This window comes from Microcaecilia unicolor, chromosome 1, assembly GCF_901765095.1.
Source record: "Microcaecilia unicolor chromosome 1, aMicUni1.1, whole genome shotgun sequence".
Taxonomy (NCBI): domain Eukaryota; kingdom Metazoa; phylum Chordata; class Amphibia; order Gymnophiona; family Siphonopidae; genus Microcaecilia; species Microcaecilia unicolor.
The window spans coordinates 1,090,640-1,108,212 of record NC_044031.1 but is presented as its reverse complement, the minus strand read 5'-3'; the positions used below and the strand labels follow the sequence as shown (position 1 = coordinate 1,108,212).

At 47.2% G+C, this 17,573-nt stretch overlaps 1 protein-coding gene across 2 annotated transcripts in view; it reads right to left on the bottom strand.

The window, feature by feature from the left end:
* LOC115461810 (ATP-binding cassette sub-family F member 2) overlaps positions 1-17,573 on the bottom strand; it is a 228,516-nt gene that overhangs the window by 79,053 nt on the left and 131,890 nt on the right. For both annotated transcript variants that reach the window (XM_030191858.1, XM_030191868.1), the window contains exon 5: positions 3,025-3,196. In XM_030191858.1, the coding sequence (XP_030047718.1) occupies positions 3,025-3,196 (172 nt within the window). The remainder of the gene's footprint in view (positions 1-3,024; positions 3,197-17,573) is intronic.

The window sequence follows — 17,573 nt, the reverse complement described above, 5'->3', positions numbered from 1 at the left end:
GACCAGTGCAGAGACCATTCTGAGCTAGCAGCCCCCGGGAAACAAACAGCCTAAGCGGAGCCAGCTCTCCAGGCATTTAACAGAGACCAAACAAACTCAGGGGGGAAACCAGACCCTCCCCGACGCTGCTGAAGCTCCAACAACACTTCCCGCAGTCTCTGCGATGGACCCCCCTCGCTCCCGAGGCGGCAGGTCCATCGCATGATCCGCGGCTAAAGTAGGCGCGCTTCCCGCCACACACGGGTCCCCCGGCACCGGTACGGAATGAGAGGCCAAAAGGGCCGCGCTTCCCACCAAAAACAGCTCTGTCGAGGCCGACCCGGTACGCGCAGCCAAAACGGCCGCGTTTCCCGCCAAAACCGGCCCTGCTGCTGCCGGCCCGGAACGTGCGGTCAAATCGCCGCCCAACACCTCCGCCAACTCGGGAAAGCACGGGGGCAAGAGCGCTGACAACGTAGGCTCCCCACAAAATTTACATTGGCCACCTTTCACTTCAACACTGCGCTTCACGCAAAACCGACACCTCGCCGGCTTAGACATAATGGCCGCGAACACAATAAAAACAAACAGTTGCTTTGTGCTCTGACAGACTAATAGGCAAAACCGCCTAAGACAAGAACGCCCTTGAAGACGTTTTATTATTATTTTTTTTTAATTACATTTGTACCCCGCACTTTCCCACTCATGGCAGGCTTAATGCGGCTTACATGGGGCAATGGAGGGTTAAGTGACTTGCCCAGAGTCACAAGGAGCTGCATGTGCCTGAAGTGGGAATCAAACTCAGTTCCTCAGGACCAAAGTCCACCACCCTAATCACTAGGCCACTCCTCCACTCTCTGGACTGCCACAAGAACGGCCAAAATAGCCGCCTTTTAAAAACTTTTTTTTTTTTTAAACCTCGTTGCTGATGCCTAAACGCCTCAAGGGTACAGAACGAGGTCTATAGCTGAGGTCAAGCAGTCCTCCAGAGGAAGAGCACAGGGAGAGGGACCCGGCCACCCAGGTGTGACACCCCACAGGGAATAAGAAGCCCCTTAGGGCTTACACCCTGTAACAGAGATCCAAGTGTGGGTTCTCTAACATTTACAACCCAACCCAGAAACCCCAAACGGGCCTACCAGACTGAGTACATTGCACAGGCTGCACACTTCTACCCTCTGCTGAGACTGGGAAAATACTGGTTAGTAGAAGGTCTGCACAGGCTACTTGTATAAGAAGTTTTAGTGTTCTCAGTCTCCCTCTGCTGGTAGGAGTGCATAACCCACGCGCCTTGAACGGTCTGGAGGATTGCTGAGGAATTACAGATATTCTTAAAAACACGACTGACTGGGGGTCCTCTTGGGATTAAAATATCATCACAGACTCAGGGCATAAAAAGATGTGCTTGCAATAAATAAAAGACAACATATTTCCTTACTGTTATATAGTGCTCTGTGGCAAAACGGGGGACTTTCATGCTTTGGGATCTGTAATACTGCAGGATTTGTAAAAGCAAGAAGCAGGCAAACTAATCGGTTCACTCACTAGATGGCCAAGGGGTAAAAAGGGCACTCGGGGAAGACAAAGCCAAAGCGGAGAGATTAAATGAATTCTTTCCTTCGGTATTTCTCCCAAATCTTCCTCGGTGAAGACCAATGCACAGAATTAGTACATAAGTACATAAGCACTGCCATGCTGGGAAAAGACCAAAGGTCCATCAAGCCTAGCACTCTGTCTCCAACAGCGGCCAATTCAGGCCCCAAGAACCTGGCAAAAAAACCAAATTTAATAATGATCAATGGACTTTTCCTTCAGGAATCTGTCCAGACCACCTTTAAAATCAGCAAGGCCAGCTGTCGTCACTACCTTCTCCGGCAATGAGTTCCAGAGTCTAACTAAGCGCTGAGTAAAGAAAAATTTTCTCCGATTTGTTTTAAACCTACCACATTCTAATTTCATCTTGTGTCCCCTGGTTCTATTATTGTTAGAAAGTGTAAACAAACGCTTCACATCTGTATGCTCTACCCCACTCATTATTTTGTAGACCTCTATATCACCCCTCTGCCGCCTTTTCTCCAGGCTGAACAGTCCTTGCCGTCCTAACCTCTCCTCATAGGGTAGTTGTCCCATCCCTTTTATCAATTTTGTCACCCTTCTCTGCACTTTCTCCAATTCCTTTATATCTTGTTTGAGATGAGGCGACCAGAACTGAACACAATACTCCACGTGCGGTCGCACCATGGAGTGATATAACGGCATTATAACATCCTCATGCTTGTTTTCCATCCCTTTTCTAATAATACTCAACATTCTGTTCGCCTTCTTAGCCGCCGCAGCACACTGAGCTGAAGATTTCAACGTCCTATCCACGATGACTCCCAGATCCCTTTCTTGGTCCGTAACTCATAAAGAGGAACCTTGCATGACATAGCTATAATTCGGGTTCCTCCTTCCCACATGCATCACTTTGCACTTGTCAACGTTGAACTTCATCTGCCATTTGGACGCCCAATCCCCCAGTCTCAAGAGGTCTTCTTGTAATCTTTCACACTCCTCCTGCGACGAGACAACCCTGGATAACTTTGTGTCATCTGCGAATTTAATTACCTCACTAGTTACTCCCATCTCAAGGTCATTTATAAATATGTTAAAAAGAAGCGGTCCCAGCACAGACCCCTGAGGGACCCCACTAACTACCCTTCTCCATCGAGAATAATGACCATTCAACTCTACTCTCTGCTTCCTATCTTTTAACCAGCTCTTAATCCATAATAATACTCTGCCTCCGATATGGCTTTGTCTTTCCTGAGTGCCCCTTTTACCCCTTTGTCATCTATCATAGGTCTGATACTGTCAAAAGGCTTTGCTATCTTATTTCAGATAACCACACCATGTTTTTTCCATCTGTCTATGTTTACGAAACTGAATTCAAAGAAGTATGGATTCTCTACAGTGTGTGTCTTAAAAGTACACTGAACACTTCCTAGCACTATATTATTAGAATATAACTTGTGAACATAATAAGACTTCCAAAAATTTGGCTACCTGGCAAGAGCAACTCGCATCCTCCAACCTCCACTGAAGTCCTTTAGCTTCTTCCTCTGCATGGCTGGTGTAAAGCCTAAACCATGAAGGATCCTGGAGGCTCTCACCTCTGCTTTTGCAGCATCAAGTTCTTCCAGACGCTCGTATAACTCCATCAACTTCTCACATTCCGCTGTAGAGAAAGAACCCAACAACTAGTAAAACAAACCAGTTAAAGGTAGGCCAATCAACAACAACTGAAACTAAACAGAACCATACATGTCATACAGAAGGGTTTCTTAGCTATTACTCTACAGTACTCTATAAATTACTAGCTGGTGCAAGTACATGAGCCAAAACACTGAAGAACAAATGTCTGCAGCAGAGATGGCCAAAGTGAAGGACACAAGAAGACACCACTTAATAGTCCATCAGGGAAAACATTTTTTATTGATCACAATTTCACATCAAATATTGGAAATCCAAAGTGGAGATATGTGACCATGTTTTGATGATGTGCCTATGTCATGGGTCCAGATCATAGTAACATAGTAAATGACAGCATATAAAGACATGTACGGTCCATCCAGCCTGCCCAACAAGATAAACTCATAGCATAAGATATGATGCAATACTATAAGCATAAAAAAGGATCCAAATAGAAGGAAGTGACGTCACGGTGCTTGATGGCCGCTTGAATTCTTAGCTCCTCACTCTTCCCCCAGAATTTCGCTAACTTTGGCCGCTTTCCAGCGAGATAAAGCGAGTGCCCGATAAGGGAACAGCAGCGGGAGCCATGAGCAAATCGGGGGCTGCATCCAGAAGGGATGGTGAGCGCCACTCCGCTCGACAACAGGGAAGGGGCTCGCAGCGCCACGTGTCGCCGGCGGGGCCTTCAGGGTCCGATTCGGAATCGGCACTTTCTCATGCAGAACAGCGGGAGCAGAGTCCCAAACAGCGAGCTTCCCATAACTTAGCGAAAAGTTTGGAAGCAATCCGGGCAGAAATACAATCGTCTAAGGAGGAGATCCTGGAAAGGATCGATGCCATGAATGTGGATATTCGCGAGCTTGGAGGCAGAGTGGAAGAACTGGAGGCCCGCGTCGACGACCAAGGAGAGCAGCTTAGCACTGTGGAAACAAGGCTTACCCAGGTGTTTGCAGCTTGCGACGATCTACAGTACAAGATCGATGATTTGGAGAATCGTGGCCGCCGTAAGAATCTCCGTTTCAGAGGAGTTCCGGAGGCGCGAGATGGCGAAGACGTCCCCGCCATTGTGAATCTTTTGTGTGGCAAGCTGATGGGAGCCGAGTTGGACCCTCGTGAAATCGCTATAGAACGTGCACATAGGGCTTTGAAAAAACAACAGGATAATCGCCCTCGGGATATAATTGCCAGATTTGCTTCATATCCTTTAAAAGAAAAAGTTTTGCAAAGTGCTCGTCAGGCGGGCACAGTGGAATACAACGAGGCTCGTGTGGGGGTGTTCCAGGACCTCTCGTTATTCACGCTGGCGCAAAGAAGAGCTATGAAGCCAGCACTTGACATTCTAATTAAAGAAAAGATTTCCTATCGTTGGGCTTTCCCCTTCGCGCTTTGTTTTACTGTTAAAGGGGCAGCATGTCGGGTGAGACAGGTGGCAGAGGCTTGGAAGAAGCTACATGAAGCAGGTTTGATGCAGCATGCTTCGCCTCCTGTGGAACTCGCGTCTGATACTATGGAGAAATTGCAGCGATGGAAACGTGTTTCTCGTAGGGGGAAGTGAACAGTACTATCAATCTGAAGTCCTTTATTCTGTGACTTATCAGTTAGCAAGGCCTGTGGGCGCTCTAACATTTGGACTTATCATATGTTGTTTCTCCCCTTTTCCCCCCCCCCCCCCTTTTTGTAGCTTTGCTTGATGTTTTCATAATCTGTTTTAGAAAATGTGTTTGGGGTAGGGGGGAGAAGGGATATGGAGATCGTTTAAACAGCTTCATAGGAGGGAGGGGGCTTGTGTGGAGTGAGTGGGGGTTTCACTGCTATGTATGATTGCTGTTATAGAATGGTCTTGAAGTATACGTAATGGGGATGATGTTGAGTTAGACTTTAAGGCTGGGTCAGCTTAAATGCTAGGAGTGGTGTGTGTGAGGCGGTTAAGTGTTGAGAGATGTGGGGGTGAGTGGGGGGGGTGGTTTGAGTGTGCCATGGGGTACTGTGGCTCCTTGCTCCATTTTCCTAGGCAGAAGGACAAGTTGGGTTCTCTGCCTGGTGGTAGCGGTCAAGGGGGGGGGGGACTTGGGGGGAGGGGAGGGGGGAGGGGGTACGGCAGATAGCAGGGGGGGGGGATCCTTCCTCGTCGGAGGCTTTGGTTTTGGCTGGGTCCGGGGGGCTCTCACTGTTTATGTTGCTCTCACTTTGCTAGTTCCACATGTTCTTTGCAGTTGCTTTGCTTGGCAGCGAGTAGACCATACTCATGAGTAAAGCCTTAAAGTTTTTGTCTTATAACGTCAAAGGCCTTAACTCGCCTCAAAAACGCCAAAAAGTTTTCAGGGAATTGGTGCATCTGGGATCCCATGTGGTGTTCCTCCAGGAGACGCACTTGCGAAGGGATCATGAGCGGTACCTGACCTCACCTTATTACCCGACGGTTTTTTGCGCTTCTGCATCCGATGGCTCTAAAAAAAGGGGAGTTGCGATATTGTTACACTCGTCTCTGCAGGTCCAAGTGGGCAAGGTGCAGAGGGATACAGAGGGGCGATATTTGTCTGTACATCTTACAATTGATAATGAGGCTCTTAATCTGGTTTCCTTATATGCTCCGAACGAGGGTCAAGCGGGTTTTTTCGAGAGGATAGTGGGTCGTATCATTTCATGTCCTTCGGGTAAGCTGATTGTTGGGGGGGGACTTTAATGCTACGTTACATCCAGACCTTGATAGGTCGGGTAAGTCATCTGCAGTGGATAGTCAATTATCTAACGCCTTTAATCAGTTTGTGCGAGATATTGGAGTAGTTGATGCATGGCGGGTTATACATCCACGAGTTCGGGATTATTCGTTTTTTTCCCACTCCCACGACACTTACTCGCGAATTGACTATGTGTTGCTGGACATTTCATTAACTCATGCTGGATGGGAGGCGGACATTGGTACTTGCACTCTCTCGGACCACGCTCCAGTTTGGACCTGCTTGCCCTCCCTTGGGAGGGAGGACAGGGATAGGAGGTGGACCTTAAATACCACCCTATTGAAGGATGAAGAGATACTTGGGGGCTACAGACGGCTCTTCAAGGAGTATATAGAGTTTAACATTAATTCGGGCCCAGCCTTGGGAGTGGTCTGGGATGCCCTGAAGGCTGTTTCACGGGGGTATTTCTTACAGAAGGCTGGCTCTAGGGCTAGGCAACAGCGGGCTGAGGTGGCGGGGTGCTTGTCCCGTTTATCAACTCTTTCAGACCACAAGACTTCACATTCGGTGGACACATTAAGAGAGATTCAGGGTCTTCGGTTAAAATTAGATCACATCTATTCCACTCAATTGCAATTTGTTAATGCCAGGTATCAGTGCTCCCAATACGTTCAGGCTAACAAACCCAGTAGGGCTTTAGCAATCAAGTTGGCACAGCGAAAAACCGATCGCACTATTTTGAAAGTTGGGGATGGCAGGGGTGGATATGTGTCTTCCTCGGGAAAGATACGTCAGCGCTTCCAGGAGTTCTACCAAGAGCTGTACTCTCCTGATATTAATCCGTCTATGGAGGAGATGAGTAACTTTCTCTTGGCCCACTCCCTTCCGCAACTATCTGTGGCTCAGCAAGAAGGATTGGACGGTCAGGTCACCGTGGAGGAAGTGTCGCGGGTTATTAAAGCTTTGCCATCTGGGAAATCACCGGGTCTTGATGGCCTGCCTAACGAATTTTACAAGACCTTCAGGGGGGAGATGGCTCCTCTGCTGACCGAGCTAATTAATGCAGCTTTATCGGGAGAGGACTTTCCCTCTTCCATGCGGGAAGCTTGGATTGCGGTGCTCCCAAAGCCTGGCAAGGACAAGACGGAATGTGCATCCTACTGTCCAATTTCTATATTAAACTCTGATGTAAAGATCATAGCGAAGGTGTTAGCCAACCGACTAGCAAAGGTCCTGCCCTATTTAATACATCCAGATCAGGTAGGCTTTGTCCCTGGTAGACAAGCTATGGATAATGTTCGTCGTATGGTCCATCTGATCCATATATCAAAGAAGAATAAACTCCCGGTCTGTTTGTTGGGCTTGGATGCAGAGAAGGCCTTTGACCGCGTTCACTGGCCTTTCATGCTCCAGGTTTTAGATAGGTTTGGGGTGGGGCCGGGGTTTCGCAGGTGGGTGGAGGCTCTTTACCATCTCCCGAGCGCGTGTGTCCGTATAAACGGTGGCAATTCGCAGGGGTTTTCACTTTACCGTGGTACTCGACAGGGATGCCCGCTATCCCCGATGCTGTTTGCCTTGGTGATGGAGCCTCTGGCGGTCTCTATCCGTTTGGATCCCGATATAACAGGAATTGTGGTGGGTCATCAGGAGTATAAATTGGCCCTTTTCGCGGATGACGTCATGCTCTCTTTGACTAGGCCTTTGCTTTCCCTCCCGAACCTTATGCAGAAGTTGAGTGCCTACTCTAAGGTTTCGGGGTTTAAACTAAATATGAGTAAAACTGAGGCCTTGGCTATGGGGATTGCGTCTCCGGTCTTGGACTCTTTAAAAGCAAATTTTTCTTTTCGTTGGGTTACAAAAGGCCTCAAATATTTGGGGGTTACCATTACGCCTGGTCTTGAGAACTTGTTTTCGGCCAACTACCCTCCTTTGTTAACATCCATCTATAGGGACTTGGATAGGTGGGAGAACACTGATTTATCCTGGTTAGGCAGGATTGCTTCGCTAAAGATGAATGTTTTGCCTAGATTATTATATATCTTTCAGGTATTACCGTTGCGGATTTCCAGGAGCTACTTATCCAAGTTGCAGGATCGGTTGATTAGGTTCGTCTGGTCTAATAAGCGTCCACGCCTGCCTAGGGCGTTGTTGTATGGGGCACGGAAGAAGGGAGGGTTGGGCGTTCCTAACATCTTGTGGTATTACAAGGCTGCTCAGGCGCGATCGGCCCTAGAGTGGTTTCAGGCTCACCCTCAAAAGTTGTGGGTACATATGGAACAGGCCGAGATAGGACCTCGCTCTCTTCGCTCCTTGATATGGCTTCCTAACAGGTTTAGAGGCTTGGGTGGCGATCTGAGTCCTTCCATCGCGTCCACCTTTTATTACTGGGATGGCCTTTTCACTAAGTCTGAGGGGAGGCTTTCTCGGTTTTCGCCTATAGCTAATAACCCGCTTTTTTCCCCCGGGCTTCAGCCCGGGCCTTTTACTCGTTGGGCCTCCCTGGGATTGGTGTCTTGGGGCCAGCTTTTTGAAGATGATCGCTTGATTTCATTTGACTCACTCAGGGAACAGTTTTCGCTTCTGCCCCAAGACCAGTTTGCGTATACGCAGCTACGGCATTTTCTGTCCTCTCGAGAGATTCGCTCGATAGTTTTGCGAGATGATTCTTTTCTTGAAGATCTTTGCGAAGATTCTCGGACTACCAGAGGTCTCATTACTTGCCTTTATTCTCACCTGAGCCAGCAACTTCGCCCCAGCTTACTTCATAGGGAGCGCTGGCATCAAGAGCTAGGGGTTACCTTTGACGAGGCTGATTGGGCGGAATGGGAGAACGGCTGGGCGAGGGTATCGATTGCTGTTCCCTTTCAGGAAAATGTGCTAAAAGTGCTTTATAGATGGTACTTGACACCTGCGAGGCTGTGCCACATGTTCCCGGATGCATCCCCCTTGTGTTGGCGAGGATGTGGCCAGAGAGGCACCATGGGTCATATTTGGTGGTCTTGCCCAAAAATTAGGGCATATTGGAAATCCATCCAATATAGATTACAACGCTGGTACCGGAGGCCGGTTAAGTGGTCTCCGGAGTATTTTCTCTTTTCTAAAAAACCACCAGGCCTTACCAAATCTCAGGGGCTATTGACCAGGCAGGCCATGTTGGCGGCGAGAGTGGTACTGGCAGCACACTGGAAGGCTCCCGAGGTCCCTTCAAAAGTGCGTTGGCTGAATAAGCTGTGGTATATCTGTGAGCGGGAGAGACTTCGTGCCGAGCAAAGTCGTACTGTGGCGAAGTGGGAGAGCCTGTGGGAGCCCTTCTTGAAGAACTGTTCTTGTTAATAGGCCCGGCGGGGTGGAGGGTGGGGGGAACGAGGAGACGACAAGGTTAGTGGGGTTCTGATGCTCTGAGGGGTGTGGGGTGTTGAGGGGGGGGGGGTGGATTTTGTGGGTAAGGGTTGTAGGGATATTTCTAAAACTGTTGAAAAAGTTGAAGATACTGACTGCTCAGGGTATCTTGTTGACATTTGGCACCAAATACTTTCCTCGGGCTGAGGAGATAAGCTCTCGTTGGATTTTATGTGCTGATTTTGTTCGATGGTTTTTGCTGATGTTTGTACATTTGTCAATGTTCAATAAAATCTTCCAGAAATTAAAAAAAAAAAAAAAGGATCCAAATAAAGAAAATAAGAAGCAACATAAGCACTGTCAAGTTAGATGGAAAGCCTTGATAAAGAAGGCTAAAAGAGAATATGAAGAGAAACTTGTTGCAGAGGCAAAAACTCACAGAACATGTATATCAGAAGCACAAAGCTTGTGGGGAAATCCATGGGACTGTTAGTACTACTACTACTACTATTTATCATTTCTATAGCGCTACAAGGCATACGCAGCGCTGCACAAACATAGAAGAAAGACAGTCCCTGCTCAAAGAGCTTACAATCTAATAGACAAAAAAAAAATAAAGTAAGCAAATCAAATCAATTAATGTGTACAGGAAGGAGGAGAGGAGGGTAGGTGGAGGTGAGTGGTTACAAGTGGTTACGAGTCAAAAGCAACGTTAAAGAGGTGGGCTTTCAGTCTAGATTTAAAGGTGGCCAAGGATGGGGCAAGACGTAGGGGCTCAGGAAGTTTATTCCAGGCATACTACTACTACTTAACATTTCTAAAGCGTTACTAGGGTTACGCAGCGCTGTACAATTTAACATAAAAGGACAGGCCCTGCTCAAAGAGCTTACAATCTAAAGGACGAGTAGTCAATTCGATAGGGGCAGTCAAATTGGGGCAGTCTGGATATCCTGAAGGTAAGAGTTAGGTGCCGAAGGCAGCATTGAAGAGGTGGGCTTTAAGCAGAGACTTGAAAAGATGGGCAGGGAGGGGGCTTGATGTAAGGGCTCAGGAAGGTTGTTCTAGGCATAGGGTGAGGTGAGGCAGAATGGGCAGAGCCTGGAGTTGGCAGTGGTGGAGAAGGGTACTGAGAGGAGGGATTTGTCCTGTGAACGGAGGTTTCGGGTGGGAACATAAGGGGAGATGAGGGTAGAGAGGTAGTGAGGGGCAGCAGATTGAGTACATTTGTAGGTAAGAAGGAGAAGCTTGAACTGAATGCGGTATCGGATTGGAAGCCAGTGAAGTGACCTGAGAAGAGGGGTGATATGAGTATATCGGTTCTGGCAGAATACAAGACGTGCAGCAGAGTTCTGAACAGATTGAATGGGGGATAGATGGCTAAGTGGGAGTCCGGTGAGGAATAAGTTGCAGTAGTCAAGGCGAGAGGTAATGAGAGCGTGGACGAGAGTTCGGGTGGTGTGTTCAGAGAGGAAAGGACAGGCGTAGGGTGTAGCAAGACAGAAGGTGCGAAGTCTGGAGTTGGCAGTAGTGGAGAAGGGAACAGATAAGAAGGATTTATCCACGGAGCGGAGTGCACGGGAAGGGGTGAACGGAAGGATGTGTGGAGAGATACTAGGGAGCAGCAGAGTGAGTACATTTATAGGTTAGTAGAAGAAGTTTGAACAGGATGCGAAAACGGATAGGGAGCCAGTGAAGCGACTTGAGGAGAGGGGTAGTATGAGTAAAGTGACCCTGGTGGAAGACGAGACGGGCAGCAGAGTTTTGAACCGATTGGAGAGGGGAGAGGTGACTAAGTGGGAGGCCAGCAAGAAGCAGATTGCAGTAGTCTAAACGAGAGGTGACAAGGGTGTGGATGAGGGTTTTGGTAGAGTGCTAGGAAAGAAAGGGGCGGATTTTACGGATGTTGTAAAGAAAGAAACGACAGGTCTTGGCGATCTGCTGGATATGAGCAGGGAAGGAGAGAGAAGAGTCAAAGATCAGCCCAAGGTTTCGAGCTGAGGAGACAGGGAGAATGAGAGAGCCATCAACAGAAATAGAAAACGGGGGGGGGGGGGGGGGGGGGGGGAGTGGGGAGATGGGTTTGGCGGGAAAAATGAGAAGCTCGGTTTTGGTCATATTTAATTTCAGGTGGCGTTGAGACATCCAGACAGCAATGTCAGACAAGCACGCTGAAACTTTGGTTTGGATGCAAGGTGAGATATCAGGAGTAGAAAGGCAGATTTGGGAGTCATCAGCATAGAGATGGTAGGAAAAGCCATGGGATGAGATTAATGAACCAAGGGAAGAAGTGTAGATAGAAAAGAGGAGGGGACCAAGAACAGAACCCTGAGGTACACCGACAGGCAGAGGGTTAGAAGTAGAAGAGGATCCACCAGAGTGAACACTAAAGGTGCGGAGGGAGAGGTAGGAAGAGAACCAGGAAAGGACAGAGCCCTGGAATCCAAGTGAGGACAGGGTATCGAGAAGTATGCTGTGATCGACAGTGTCAAAAGCAGTGGAAAGATCAAGAAGAATGAGGATGGAATATTGACCTCTGGATTTAGCCAGTAATAGGTCATTGGAGACTTTAGTAAGCGCAGTTTCGGTTGAGTGGAAAGGGTGAAAACCAGATTGTAGTGGGTCAAGAATAGCATGTGAGGAGAGAAAATCAAGGCAGCGGTGGTGAACAGCACACTCAAGTAATTTGGAGAGAAAATGGAGGAGGGAGATGGGTCGGTAATTAGAGGGACAAGTAGGGTCGAGTGAAGGCTTCTTAAGGAGAGGTGTAACCACAGCATGTTTAAAGGCAGTAGGGACAGTTGCAGTGGAAAGTGAGAGGTTGAGAATGTGACAGATAAAAGGAATAAGAGCAGGTGAGGTGGCATTAAGAAGGTGGGTGGGAATGGGATCAGAGGAACAGGTGGTACATTTTGTGGAAGAAAGGAGAAGTGTAGTTTCCTCTATAGTAACTTCAGGAAAGGAGGAAAAAGAATGAGGGGAAGGAGAGAGAGGGGAACGGACTAGTGGAGGGAGAGGCGGCGAGGTAGAGAATTCAAGGTTTATCTTTTGAACCTTGTCGTGAAAGAATTCAGCAAGGGTCTGAGGAGATAATGAAAGGGGAGTTGGGGGAGGGGGCACCTTGAGGAGAGAGTTCAATGTGGTGAAGAGAAGTCGAGGGTTAGAGCCAAGAGAGTTAAGAGACCATGAGGGAGCAAAAAGGGCACGCAGGGAAGACAAGTCCATAGTGGAGAGATTGAATTCTTTGCTTCGGTCTTTATGGAAGAAGATATAAGATCTACCTGTACCGGAAATGGTTTTTAAGGATGACAATGCAGAGGAACTGAAAGAAATCTCTGTGAACCTGGAAGATGTACTGAGCCAAACTGACAAATTAAAGAGTAGTAAGTCACCTGGACCAGATGGCATGCACCCCAGGGTACTGAAAGAACTCAAACATGAAATTGCTAATCTGCTGTTAGTGATCTGTAACCTGTCATTAAAATTGTCCACAGTACCCAAAGATCGGAAGGTGAACAACGTAACACCGATTTTTAAAAAGGACTCCAGAGATGTTCTGGGAAAACGAAGATACTTACCTGCAGCAGGTATTCTCCGAGGACAGCAGGCTGATCATTCTCACAAGTAGGTTGACGATCCACGTTGGCCCGTGAATCGACAAAATAGCCAACAAAAAAATTCTCTAGAGCCTTCAGGTGCGCATGCTGCGCTCCGCCATATGACCGAGATCCTCAGTTTAGTCCAACAGCATAAGAAAAAAGAAAAAGAAAAACAACTTCAAGGAGAGGTGGGCGGGACTGTGAGAATGATCAGCCTACTGTCCTCGGAGAATATCTGCTACAGGTAAGTATCTTCGCTTTCTCCGAGGACAAGCAGGCTGAATCATTCTCACAAGTGGGGTATCCCTAGCATCCAGGCTCACCCAAAACAACAAACATTGGTCAATTGGGCCTCGCAACGGTGAGGACATACTGAGATCAACCTGAAACTATATACTAGCTGATAGTGCAGCCTGGGAACAGAACAAAAAAGGGCCTAGGAGGGTGGAGTTGGAATCTAGACCCCAAAGAGATTCTGCAACATTGCCCAAACCGACTGTCACTTTGGGTATCCTGCTCAAGGCAATAGTGAGATGTGAATGTGTGGACTGAAGACCACGTCGCAGCCTTGCAAATCTCTTCAATGGAGGCAGACTTTAAGTGGGCCACTGACACGGCCATGGCTCTGACATTGTGAGCCGTGATATGACCCTCTAAAGTCAGCCCAGCTTGGGCATAAGAGAAGGAAATGCAATCTGCTAGCCAACTGGAAATGGTGCGTTTACCGATGACAACTCCAAACAATTGGGCGGACTGTCTGAAGGGCTTTGACCGCTCCATGTAAAAAGCCAACGCTCTCTTGCAGTCCAAGGTGTGTGAGCTGCTTTCGCCAGGGTGAGCATGGGGATGGGGGAAAAAAGTTCGCAAGACAATCGACTGGTTCAGATGGAATTCCGACACCACCTTCAGCAGGAACTTAGGGTGCGTGCGGAGGACTACTCTGTTGTGATGAAACTTAGTTAAGGTGCATCCACTACTAAGGCCTGAAGCTCACTGACCCTACGAGCTGAAGTAACAGCCACCAAGAAAATGACCCTCCAGGTCAAGTACTTCAGCTGGCAGGAATGCAGTGGCTCAAAAGGAGCTTTCATCAGCTGTGTGAGAATGACAATGAGATCCCATGACACTGGTGGAGATATGACAGGGGGCTTTGACAAAAGCAAACCTCTCATGAAGCGAATAACTAAAGGCTGTGCAGAGATAGGCTTACCTTCTACACGGTAATTGAAAGCACTAATCGCAGTAAGGTGAACTCTTACGGAGTTGGTCTTGAGACCAGACTCTGACAACTGTAGAAGGTATTCAAGTAGGGTCTGTGTAGGACAAGAAAGGGGATCTAAGGCTTTGTTGTCACACCAGACAGCAAACCTCCTCCATTTAAAAGAGTAACACCTCTTAGTGAAATCTTTCCTGGAAACCAGAAAGACCCAATGAAGCAAATTCTAGACTCTCAACATCCAGGCCGTGAAAGCCAGAGACTGGAGGATAGTATGTAGAAGTGACCCCTTGTTCTGCGTGATGAGGGTCAGAAAAAATACTCCAATCTCCAAGGTTCTTCAGAGAACAATTCCAGAAGAAAAGGGAACCAAATCTGTCACGGCCAGAGGGCCGCGATCAGGATCATGGTTCTGTGAACTTGCTCAAGTTTCAACAACGTTTTTCCCACTACAGGTATGGGAGGATACGAATACAGAAGACCAGTCCCCAATGAAGGAGGAATGCATCTGACGCTAGTCTGTCGTGGGCCTGAAGCCTGAAACAGAAATTAGGGACCTTGTGGTTGAATTGAGTGGCAAAAGGATCCACCGAGGGGGTGCCCCAAGGTTGGAAGATTTTGCAAGCTACGCCCATATTCAGAGACCACTCGTAAGGTTGCATTATCCTGCTCAGTCTGTCGGCCAGGCCGTTGTTTATGCCTGCCAGGTAAGAGGCTTGTAGAAACATGCCATGACGGCGTGGCCAGAGCCACATCTGAACGGCTTTCTGACACAGAGGGTGAGATCCAGTGCCCCCCTGCTTGTTGGTGTAATACATTGCAACTTAACTGAATTAGGATAATTTGGTTGGACAGCCAATCTCTGAAAGCCGTTAGAACATTCCTGATCGCTCTGAGCTCCAGGAGATTGATCTGAAGATCCGTTTCCCGGAGGAACCAGGCTCCTTAAGTGTGAAGCCTATCTACGAAGACAAAGACACAATTTGCCGGGCTGTGGTCGGGCTCAAGGCACTGAAAACATCAAGAATGTGTATCAGTAGCAGAGATGGTCCGGTTGAAACGAGTACAACATTTGAAGCCACTGGGAATCTTCGATGACATGGAAGGGAAGACAGCTTCGGCTAAATTAAAAGACTCAATTGTGCCTAAAAGAAAAGAAAGAGAAGACCGCAGAAGCGGGAGACTATGGTCCACTACGTGAAAAAGTCCAAACAAATGAGTAGTGCGATCAGCAGGGCACTTCCAAAAAACAACAGGAAGACGGAAGTACAGTAAAAACAACTTTTATTCTTATAATGCCGGACACAGCACCGTGCTTCAGCAAAGTACCTGCCTCAGGGGCCTAAAACAAAATAAAACAACAATATACAATCAAAATAAATAAAAGAAAAGAAAGGCACAAAAATGGAGTAACTCGACCGAGCAGACTTAAGTGCAGCCTGCGACGAAAACAAAAGAAAACTTGAACGTAGGTCCAAAAAAAAAAGAAAAGAAAAGAATAAAGGTACTTTTTTTTTTTAATAATCAAAGAAAAGAAAAGAAAAACAATGGGGGGGGGGGGGGGGGGGGGGGAACAGCGAAAAGGCACAAAATAAGGCTCTTTCCCAGGTGAAAAAGTTGTCACAAGGAAAAACTCTGCTCCTCTAGCAGAGAAAAAACAACTGAGTAGCGCGGTCGCGCGGCAGCTGGGAAGGCACTCCAAGCATGCGCAGTGAGGCACGGCACACGAAACCAGAAGGCTCTACAGAATTTTTTTCTAAATAAAAAGGACACCGTGGGGTTGAAAGGAGGGCAGTGACCTCAGGGGGGGGGGGGAGTCCTCAGAAAAGGGGGGGGTATCATCCGCATCCAATTCAACTGAGGCAACATCTAAGGCCTGAACCCGGGGCCACTTAGCAGGTGCAGGTGGACCTGAGCTGTGCTGGGGATAGACCCTCTAAGTGGTCGCGTGGTAACCCCCGGCAGGTGGTTAGGCATTTCGTGACAGAAGCCAAAAGACTAGCGAAAGCTTAAGAACAAATGGCTAGAAATGTAAGGAGGGAAGATAAGAATTTTTTTCAGGTATATTAGTGAAAGGAGGAAGACTAAAAATGGAACTGTGAGACTGAAACATTCTATGAACCACTATATTTTGTATTCACGGAAGGAAATTCTGGAGAAAGATCACTATTGACTAGCAAAGCTACATATGAGAATGGAGTGGATATCACACCATTCACAGAAGAAAGTGTTTATGAACAACTGGAAAAACTGAAGGTGGACAAAGCCATGGACCGAACGGGATCCATCCCAGGATACTGAGGGAGCTTAGAGAGGTTCTGGCGGGTTCTCTTAAAGATTTGTTTAATAAATCCTTGGAGACAAGAGAAGTTCCGCGGGATTGGAGAAGAGTGGATGTGATCCCTCTTCACAACAGTGATGAAAGAGAAGAATCAGGAAACTACAGGCCAGTAAGCTTCAATTCGGTTATTGGAAAAGTAATGGAAGCATTGCTGAAGAAAAGGATAGTAAATTTCCTGGAATCCAATGGGTTACAAGATCTGAGGCAACATGGTGCCAAACAAATTTGATTGAATTCATTGACTGGGCTTCCCGAGAACTGGATCAAGGTCGTGCACTAAATGTAATCTACATGGATTTCAACAAAGACTTTTAATAGAAATCAGACAAAATAAAACATGGAAAAGAAAATAAGATGATACCTTTTTTTATTGGACATAACTTAATACATTTCTTGATTAGCTTTCGAAGGTTGCCCTTCTTCCTCAGATCGGAAATAAGCAAATGTGCTAGCTGACAGTGTATATAAGTGAAAACATTCAAGCATTACTATGACAGTCTGACAGGGTGGGAGGAGGGGGGTGGGTAGGAAGTATGCATGGGGACATCAAAGCATATCATTGATATTCTAACAGGATGGGTGTGGATAGGTGAGGGGAGGGTGATCAACAGAGACATACAGCTTTATGGTTTATAATGGGCTAGGAACCCCAGATCCTTGTTAAGTCCTTTCTGTTGGGTGTTAAAATATTCAATCATTCTGACTTCAAAGGTCTTACGTTCTTGTATGGTTTTAAAGTTACCTTTCAGGATTCTCACTGTGAAGTCACTGGTACAGTGTCCTGGTCCTGTAAAATGTTGACCAACAGGCGTGGGAACCCTGCTGGCACCCTCCTCTCACCTATCCACACCCATCCTGTTAGAATATCAATGATATGCTTTGATGTCCCCATGCATACTTCCTTCCCACCCTGTCAGACTGTCATAGTAATGCTTGAATGTTTTCACTTATATACACTGTCAGCTAGCACATTTGCTTATTTCCGATCTGAGGAAGAAGGGCAACCTTCGAAAGCTAATCAAGAAATGTATTAAGTTATGTCCAATAAAAAAGGTATCATCTTATTTTCTTTTCCATGTTTTATTTTGTTTGATTTCTATTGATAACCTTAAGAGTGGACTAACACGGCTACCACACTCCTCTAACAAAGACTTTGACACAGTTCCTCATAGGAGGCTCCTGAATAAACT